The sequence below is a fragment of the Arachis stenosperma genome, chromosome 2 (genome assembly GCF_014773155.1).
Source record: "Arachis stenosperma cultivar V10309 chromosome 2, arast.V10309.gnm1.PFL2, whole genome shotgun sequence".
NCBI lineage: Eukaryota > Viridiplantae > Streptophyta > Magnoliopsida > Fabales > Fabaceae > Arachis > Arachis stenosperma.
In genome coordinates this window covers 93,116,047-93,126,236 of record NC_080378.1, presented here as the reverse complement: position 1 = coordinate 93,126,236, position 10,190 = coordinate 93,116,047, and the positions used below count along the sequence as shown (strand labels likewise).

At 39.3% G+C, this 10,190-nt stretch overlaps 1 protein-coding gene across 1 annotated transcript; it reads right to left on the bottom strand.

The window, feature by feature from the left end:
• Window positions 1–2,835: 2,835 nt before the first annotated feature.
• LOC130963170 (uncharacterized) lies at window positions 2,836–4,505 on the bottom strand. Its single transcript, XM_057889318.1, has 3 exons — window positions 4,205–4,505; window positions 3,057–4,055; window positions 2,836–2,978 (listed from the first exon to the last, which is right to left on the bottom strand). Exons 1-3 carry the CDS (start codon window positions 4,503–4,505, stop codon window positions 2,836–2,838), a joined length of 1,443 nt encoding a protein of 480 aa, XP_057745301.1.
• Between the last annotated feature and the right edge of the window lie 5,685 nt (window positions 4,506–10,190).

Below are 10,190 nucleotides of genomic sequence, written 5' to 3'. Positions count from 1 at the left end.
TTTCTCCAATTAATTCTTAATCTGGCAATTTTTGCTCACGTCAGGAGTCATTGGCGCCGGCATACAAGATATACACGGAGGTCTACGGCGCAGTTTAGGCGAGGACTCAATGACATGGGAGTCAACGATGTAAGTTTTAACCATTTAGGTTAACGTCTTTGTTAAGAAAAATAATGTTACTAATAGGTCTCGTGGTTACTGGTGTGCAGTTTACTTGGCGGCCGTCTATCGAACTGGATGTTCTGGTTGACCTCGGCCTGAATTTGTTTATGTGCTCCACGAAGTCGCCGTTAGTGTCGTTCGAATGTATAGAATGGCACCCAACAGATCGAGTTCGTCGACAATTCGGATTGCAGCAGTTTCCACCAGACCCGGCATTTTAGATTAGTAGTGCTCATTGCAGGCGTTTGAGCAGTACCCAGCATCATGACTAGAGAGACCGGACCAAAGAATGGTTTGACATGTGGCGTTCTGGCCGCTATGATACACTGCAGGTAGGGGAGGAGGTTGTCGACTTCCATCCCCTCCCATTATACTATGACTGGTACACACAACAATATGGGGGGTGACCTACGACTGTCAGATAGAGTTGCAGGTGAAGAGGCCGACGCGAACGCACAGCAAGAAGGTCCACCACAACCAGCTGGACCTCAGCATCAGGAACCAGCCTATGATCAAAGGTTTCAGGTATCGTTAAGGTTTATTGGTGTTAATATTACCGTTGTTAATTATAAGCTTTAATGTTACTGTTATTGATTAGCGTCATTCATTTACAATTAGGTGCCGCCACATGAGCCCCAGTTCCAGGCGCCTGCATATGAGCTCCAGTTCCAGGCGCCTGCATATGAGCACCAGTTCCAGGCGCCAGCATATGACCCCCAGTTATGATGCCAGGGTATGAGCAGCATTATCAGGTGCCGACATATGAGCAGCACATTCAGGAACCACAACAACATCAGGCAACTGAGCCCTACATACCACAGTTGCTCATTCCAGCAGATGGTCAGTTAAGTCCATTTGTTGGGCTTGATTCGATAAGCTTCTCTCGACTCATGAGAGAGACATCTCAGCTATTTCCAGCGCGAGAGCAGCAAGGGCCTGTTGGTAGTGAGCCGTCTGTTGGTCGTCGGGCCACGTCAGGTCATGCTAGTGACTTCAGTATGGATTGATCGCCGGGTCATATAGGTCCTACTCGTCTATCCGCACTACCACGCACTGCGTTGTTCAACTTGAATGAATGCCCACAGCCGAAAGAGGGATTTCTGGGAGATTCCCTCCAGCACGAGTCTCATTCTGGTGGATATAGTGCTCGGGGCATGAGTAGATCCAGTGCTTACGACACTGACGGTGCCAGCATGGCAGATGTCGGTGTTGGTAACTCCAGTAGTACTCAGGGTCATCCGTATAATTTACGGACACAGATTGCGCCTCTGGACAAATACACCCCATCTTAGTACGCGAAGAAGGCGCCTAGGAAGTAGGTTGATGCAGTTTAGTTCAGTCCGTTTGAGTTTATGTTTTTATTCAGTGATGTAGATCGTATAGTATGTTTAGATGTCTTTGTTAGTCACCTTCTCTATTACTATGTGTTTAGATGTTTGTATTAGTAATCGTCTCAATTACTATGTATTTAGATGTTTCTATTTGTAATCGTCTCTGTTACTATGTTTAAATGTTTAGATGTTTTTATTCAGTGATGGAGATCGTATACACCCCATCTCAGTACGCGAAGAAGGCACCTAGGAAGTAGGTTGATGCAGTTTAGTTCAATCCGTTTGAGTTTATGTTTTTATTCAGTGATGTAGATCGTATAGTATGTTTAGATGTCTCTGTTAGTCACCTTCTCTATTACTATGTGTTTAGATGTTTGTATTAGTAATCGTCTCAATTACTATGTATTTAGATGTTTCTATTTGTAATCGTCTCTGTTACTATGTTTAAATGTTTAGATGTTTTTATTCAGTGATGGAGATCGTATAGTATGTTTAGATGTTTCTATTTGTAATCGTCTCTATTACTATCTATATTCGTAGTTATTATTCGTTATTTACTGTATACATAAATAAAACGCACAAAGACATAAAAAAGCTTACATAAAAAGTTACATATAAAGGTCCATAAAAAGTTACATAAAAAGTTACATAAAAAGTCTTAATCACGATTGATGCCCGACAGAGCTTGGACCTACGTGCTGCAGACATCGACTCTGGCTTTGTCCCTCCTGTCCACATATAATACATCGGTGAGGACGACGCATGTCCCGCAAATCCATCTCATTCAAGTAGCGGATTGACTTGGGTCTTCCTTTCGTCGCGCGCCTCAATGTCCAATTCGCCATCACCTTCGCTCCTTCATACGGAGCCCACGTAGATGGGTCACCCATCGGGACAAACTCGCTTCTGTAGACCTTGCAAATTTCGGACATCTTGTACACGTCATGCACATATATTTGCCAATCAAGACGCTGGTTGGCGCAACATGCAAGGACGTGGCGACATGGGAGTCGCTCGACTTGGAAATGGCCATAATCGCAGTGTCGTTGCGCGAGATTAACGGTGTGAATTGAACCATCTTACATTTTGCGAACCTCAAACATCTCGTTGTGCTTGTCGAACCTATTGACCACAATGTTGCCTGCACGTCGAAAACTTTCTTCGACTCTTTTGGTGGCAAATTCTGAATATGTGAATCCATTGCGGACACGCTCATGAGCCTCGGCGCTCTTCCGAGTGAACAATTCGTTCAGCCGATAGAAAGTAGACCTAACAATGGCAGTCACAGGAAGGTTGCGTGCACCCTTCAGGACAGAATTTATGCACTCTACCAAGTTTGTCGTCATATGTCCCAATGATGACCCCCGTCGAATGCCAACACCCATCTCTGAACACCGATCTCATCACACCACTGCGTATACGCCTCACCCCGCTCTCTCAGCCTTTGGTAGTTTTTGTTGTACTCTTGCTCCATCCTAGAATATCCTGTTGGAGAAACCATTTAATCATAAGCAAGTTCCACGAAATTAATACGAACAGAACCATAACAACAAAATCAAATACCTGTATTAACCACGAGTTTATACAAATACGGAGCCTTGAACCTCCTTAAGAAGTTGGAACCGATGTGCTTAATGCAATACATGTGCCACGCTCTTGGCGGTGACCATGCACCGTTGCTGCGAGCTATTGCTGCGTCGATGGAGTTATGGCGGTCAAAAATAATGCCGACGCCATCGATGGTAACAACATATCTCTGCAGATTGCTTAGGAAAAACTCCCACGCGTCTGCTGTCTCACCCTCGACTATTACAAACGCAATAGGCCCAATGTTTTGGTTCCTATCCTGTGCAACGTCAACTAAAAGCGCACCTTTATATTTTCCGTACAGGTGTGTGCCATCAACCTGCACCAGTGGCTTGCAATGTCGGAATGCTACTATACAAGGATAGAAGCTCCAAAAAATGCGATGAAGAACTCTTACACCTTGAACCTCCTCACTTTCACGGTAAACAGGGAGCGTCTTTATTTGAACACGAGACCTTGGCATCTTTGCAGTCATTGTTTTCAACCAAACTGGCAGAGTCTGGTAAGAAACCTCCCAACCACCAAAAACTTTTGCGACAGATTTCTGCTTTGGCAACCAAGCCTTGCGGTAACAGATAGTGTAGTTGAACCTTGACTGAATTTCTGCAATAATAGACTTTACCTTTATCGACGGATCTGCTTCGACCAACGGCCTAATGGCATCTGCAATTGTGTTTGAGTCCAACTTGGCATGATCTTGCGAGATCGTTCTCATGGTGCACGTGTGTTTGCCATTGTATCTCCTGATCTCCCAACAAGCTTTCTTTTGAATCAAGCTAGCTCGGATAAGCCAATCGCACCCGACACCATAACCCTTGCATTTCGCATAGAATGTCTGCGACTCAGACTCATACACAGTGTAATCAACTCCTTTAGAGATAATGTAGCTTTTGATTGCAGATATCACCGACTCTCTAGAGCCAAATTCTATTTCGACACTGAATTCACCATCTTCGGCCGCAACGTTGCCTTCACCTACGACAAGCGCACCACCATCAGTCAGACAAGGCAAATAAAATGGACACTAGTGGTAACGTGAATTAATAACCATAATATAACATACTCAGGAAATTCTGGAGCATGCATGGCTTCGAGATCCAGAGTCCGCATAAAAGATGGAACACCAAACGGCTGCTGGCTTATAACAGCATGCGCTTCATTTGGCACCGCCGGATTGCTTGCCAGATCTTCGTCATCGTTTTTGTCATCGACTTCATAGTTGGCTTCGAACTCCTCTTCACTGTCGTCTTTATCTTCTTCCCAGCCTATATCCCCGAACTCATTAACGTTGACATCCTCGTCAAATTCATCCACCCTCGTATGCTGTTCAAACTCAACGTACAGCTCTATTAGCGGCACTTGAAATCGGGTTTGTTGATAAATACAGAATATCTGCTGCATGCTTGCATCATCAGTGATGGCCATTATTTGAAGCTGTATCAGTCCACCAAATACTTGTACAGGACTCCTGTACAAAATATTTCTCACCTTTCTCGAAATGTGACTTGGTATGTTGACACAAAGACCATTTTGCAACTCTATAAAACTCGTGGTGTATGGAATAGCAAATAAAAACAGACATTCATAAACAAAAGTCACTCATTCGTGTGTGTTCGGTATAACCTCACCGTTATAATACACTCGTATATTTGTAACACCTTCCATAATCTCACTTTTTTTTACCCTTCTAATACCCAAAAAATCTCACAATTATAGGATGCATGAATGAATGAAAGGTGAAAGGGAGCATAAGTGAGGGATTAGGAGTGAGGTACGAGTTAGAGATAGCTGAGTTAGCAATTTATATGCAAGGCTCTTCATTAAAATATTATTTTACATATAAAACGCAAGCTGCATTTTACGGACTTTAAAAAAAATTTTTCGGCCCAAATAAAATGCAACATGAAATTTACTCTACCCAAAAAAAATCTGAGCCCATCAGTTTGACAAACGCATCCTGTGTTTTAAGTTAAAAAAATTTTTTTGATGCCCATCTGACAAAAGCAACATGCGTTTGTTGTGCCTCCATGCAAAAAATGCAACTTGCGTTTTTTCTTAGCTTCAAAAACAAAAAAAAAAATAGTTGTAGAAAATAAAAAACGCAACATGCGTTTGTTGTCTGGCCCATAGCAGTGCAAAATTTGGTGAAACATCCATTTCAATGCACATCACCAAACCCTTTTCCATATCAAAATTAATCAGCCTAATTTTTTGTGTACATCAACTTCTACACTTAGATACCAAATCTACAAAGAAGAAAGACACAGGCAACGAATAATTGAATTAATAGTACTTGGTACTTGGCTTCCTAATTCCTATGTACAGCAAATGACAGAGACAATGAACAGATGAGAGAGAGAGTGGAAATGAAGCAGATGAGAGCTAGTAGATTATGATTTGGAGGCACGAAACGATGTCGTCGTGTGTCTTATGCAACACATGACAGAATTTTGAGAGGTTGATATAATTTCATATGTGGTGCTCGTTTATTCCTGCACTGAAGAATTTTTTTCCATAATAGATAATGCGGAATTGGGAATGCAATTCAATGAGAAGAGGTGTTGGGTAGATTGTGGAGGGCATTGCAGGGAAGGAGAACATGAATTGAGGAACTGAGAAAGGGAAATTGGTATATCGAAAAATATTAAATTATGATCTAATTAATTTGGATATATTTTAAATGCAATGATGTTAGGTGTATATAAAAAAGAATTTATTTTTGTATGCAAAATGTTCTATAAAATTTGTCCAATTATATTTTTTATATTTATATAATTAAGGTAAAATATAATTATTTTTGCTAATATGTAGGCCTGACAATGAGTAGGGTAGGGTAGGATTTAGATTCTACCCTAACCCTACTCGCAGGTTGAAAACTTTTTTAAAATTCTACTTTATTTTATGCGTGGGTTGAGAATTTCTCAACCCTGACCCTACCCGCACCCTAAAGTTCGAAACCCTACCTTACCCGATCATACCCGCAGAAAAATAAAAAAATTTTAAACAAATATAAAATTCAACCATTCCAAATTTCATACGTATTAATAAAATAGAAAATAAAAAACTAAGTTCAAATTAAAATTAAAAACAATAAAATCTTGAAGAAATCTAACATAAAATTATAAATAATATGATCATCAACTAGTTTAGTGATTATTTTAAATTTTTATAAGAAAAAGATTGGGGGTTCAACACTCACTTTCTTCACTACATACATAATTTTTACATATATATTAGGAAGAAGGGACAAAATTACACCTGAAAGTTCATACGCTGGACACAAATACACATAAATCATTTAATGAGTCACGCGTGTACAGTAATTATACACTCTGGCGGACACAATCACCATTCTGGCCATCAGCGTGTGACGTGGTTAGTTTGAGTGGACACATGTCTCTATTCACTCCTTGCTGGCACATTCAGATTGAGTGAGTTGACCATTTAGTGTCAACTCAGAAATTACAATTTCTTTTAATGATTAATTAAAATAAACCCTTTCTTCTCTTTTATCTTCAGAAAGAAGATGCGATGTGTTGAAACCCTAACACCTTAACCAATAACTAAGAACATGGGCTCACTTCAGAAAAAATTGAGCTCTTTATCCCTAAATTGTGGCAGCGCTGTTGGTGGCAGATCTTCGTTATTGAGGAACAAGAAGAAGAAGAAGAACATTTACTGATTTAATATCTCTGTGGATCACAGGTGGTGTTGATGAATGAAGGGTATCAATTGCCTTTGCAGTTTGCAATGCCAAACGAACCCTTCTTCCCCAATTCGGAAGCTTGCTGTTATTGTTATTATTAGAAGAAGAATAAAGAACATCATAGAGTGTTCCATTGCTCATGAACTCAACAACCAGAAGCCTGTTCTGTGATTCATTTGTGAAACCAACCAGGTTCACCAGCCTCGGGCTCTGGATTTTGGACAAGATATCGATCTCATTATCAACCTTGTTGTTGCTGATGATGAACTCCTGGTGCAGATACAGAGGAAGAAGAAGAAGAAACCATTGGCGATGGATCAACGTCTTGATCAAAGTTGTTTGTGTGAGACTTTTGAATTAAGAATTGGAGTTGGCTCTCTAGTAATATGTCTAACCATAGAAGAGTCTCTCAACGAAGACTTACAGATACGAAAAGCGATGATGATGGACCTATTCAGATCGAGGAAGAGAAATTCAAAGGAGAGCTTCAGGCATGTGTTAATAGTATGGTGGGAAGGCTCTTTGTCGATAAATCATGCTCGATAGGGACCATGGAGAACATCTTTCGAGCAATCTAGAAAAGACCAATAGATTTTAAAGTCACAAAAATTGGACACAACCATTTTTGAAAAAACTTTGATAGAGAGATGGATGTATTGAGAATAAAAAAGGGGCATGGCTGTTTAAGGATTGTGTTTTGAATCTAAGGAGATGGTCAAATACAGTAGGGGATGTAGATCAATTTTCACTAGAATCCTATCTTGGATGCAATTTTGGGGTTTGCCTGAATTCTATAAGACTAAGGTTGTTACAAGAAAATTAGGGGATCAAATTAGAAAGGTTCTGGATGTAGAAGTTTTTGCTATAAAGAGAAGAAAATCTCGTATTGTTAAAGCCAAATTAAAGATTAATGTGGAGAAGAGACTGAAGGATGATATAAGGGTGACAAAACTAGATGGTTCAAATGTTGAAATTGCTCTTCGGTAGAAAGAATAGGCACTACTTGCACTTATTGTGCCATGATAGGACATGACCATCGATCCAACCTTGCTTTGTTAGAAGATGCAAAATAGTAGAGACAATTTACCAAACAAGCTGGGTGAATGGTTCAAGGCTAATCAAATTTGAGCCAGAGTAGAGATGAAAGAGGAATCAAAAAATGGTGGCAACTTGAAATCGCAAGCTAATGAAAGAATTAGAAAGAAGAAACCTGTGCCAAATTTTCTAGTAGAGTACTTTGCGGGGTTAAATTTCAAGGAAGATAAGTAAAACATAGAGAATCACACTCAAAATATGGAGAATAATAGCCACAATGAGCAAGAGACTACAATGAATTTGAAAAAACAAAGAAATGACATGTTGGATTTCCCTACAATAAGAACTCCCTTAAGAAAATCAATGCCAATGCTAATTCTGATCAGGGAGGTAGAGAGGAGACCAAAAAATCAGAGAGCATTAATAAAATGAAGAAATTGGCGAGAGGCGATGGTAATAAGATAATGCAGGTGACTAGGAGCAAAAGAAGTGCACAGGAACCTAACAATGAAGGAATAATAAACGTATTTGCTTGGGAGAGAATGAAGTTGAAGTTGAGATGGTGGAAGATGCTAGCCGTACAGTGGCACTCAATTAGAGTGCTTACGTGCAATTGTCAGGATTTAGGGAGACTCTTAACAGTTCACAACATGAAAAGGATTTGTCAATTCTTCTCTCTCAAGGTTGTATTCTTAAGTGAAATAAAGAATCAACCTCAATTGGTGGAACAAAAGCTTAGGTCATTAGGCTACAAAGAATAGAAACTGGTTGATCCTATTGGCTTACCAGGGGAATTGCTTTGGTTTAGAGGAATTACATTAAGTGCAGGTAATTTATTATATTGACTATATCCACTAGTGACAAAAATTAAAGATGCAACTAGAATAAAAGGGTGGGGTCTGATAGTAACTTATCTTAGAACCAATGACACAAAAAGAGTACAACAATTCTAGGAGATCTCAGCCTTATAGACTCAACTTGGAGGTGATGTGGTGATTTTAGGAGATTTTAATGCTATTAAAAATCAAGGAGAAAAGATAGAGATAGTGCAAAGTCTTCTAATTCGTTGAAAATCTTTAATCAATTCATAGATGATGATTTTCTTATTGATATAGACATGGTTGGCCAGCCGTTTACATAGTCAAACAGGCATAAGGGAGATGATCTCATTAGAGAAATACTTGATCGTGTGTTAGTGAGGGACTAGTAGTGAAACTAGCATCAATTAACATTGGTGAGAAAAATAGTAGAGAATGATTTTGATCACTCTCGTCTTTTATTAGACACCGAGCCTCCTAACTAGCAAAGCAAGAGGATGTCTAAATTTCAAGAAAGATGGTGTGGAAGGGAGGAAGTAAGAAGACTGGTTGAAAAAGCTTGGACTATGAAGGTTGTTGGCTCCCCGATGTATGTTTTGGCCCAAAAACTCAAAGCATGCAGACTTAAGATCTTTCAATAGCAAAGACAAAGCAATAGCCATTCAAAAAGGAGATTGATAAGTTGATGATGTGGCTGGAGACTTTGAGGGAAGAAGGCATTCATGGTGGTAATGAGATTATAGACCTAGAAAGAACGTTGGAAAAGGTACACATGAGAGAGAAGTCATATTGGAAGAGAAAACCCAAATGTAAATGGTTGAAAGAAGGGGATAGTAATACAAAATTTTTTCACCAAAACTTTTATGCTAGGAACCCGAGAAACAAAATCTAGGAACTAGTAGGAAATGATGGTGTTTTAAGTTTTAACTTCCACCCCTGAAGGTATTGCAAATATGACTAAGTCTTATTTTAAAAGTATTTTCACCGCAGTAAATCAAGAAGACCCAACTAGAATTTTTGAAGATTTTCAAGCTTCGGTTATAACTAGTATGAACCAAAGAATGACAAGAATAGTGACACTTGAAGAAATTAACAGTGCTACCTTTAGTGTTTATGCAATAAGTGTTCTAGGTGACAACAGTTTTACAGCAAATTTTTTCAATTTTATTGGATATAGTTGGAGGTGTGTGCACACGATGGTTTGTAATTTTTTTGGAGCAGACAAAATCTTGAAGTGATTCAACCACACCCAAATCTATTTGATCCCAAAGGTATTAGATGCTCGAGATATAGTTCAGGTGAGACCGATTAGTCTATCCTCAGTATCTTATAAGATCGTATCTAAGATGTTAGTTCATAGATTTAAAAAATTCATAAATATTATAAGCCCAAACCGAGGTACTTTTTTGAAGGGTAGGCTGATTTTTTATAATATCTTTGTCGCTCATGAATGCATGCATTATTTAATGACTAAGAAAATAGGGTTGGAGTGTGAAATGACCTTGAAGCTAAATACGAGTAAAGCTTATGATAGAATTAAATGACATTTCC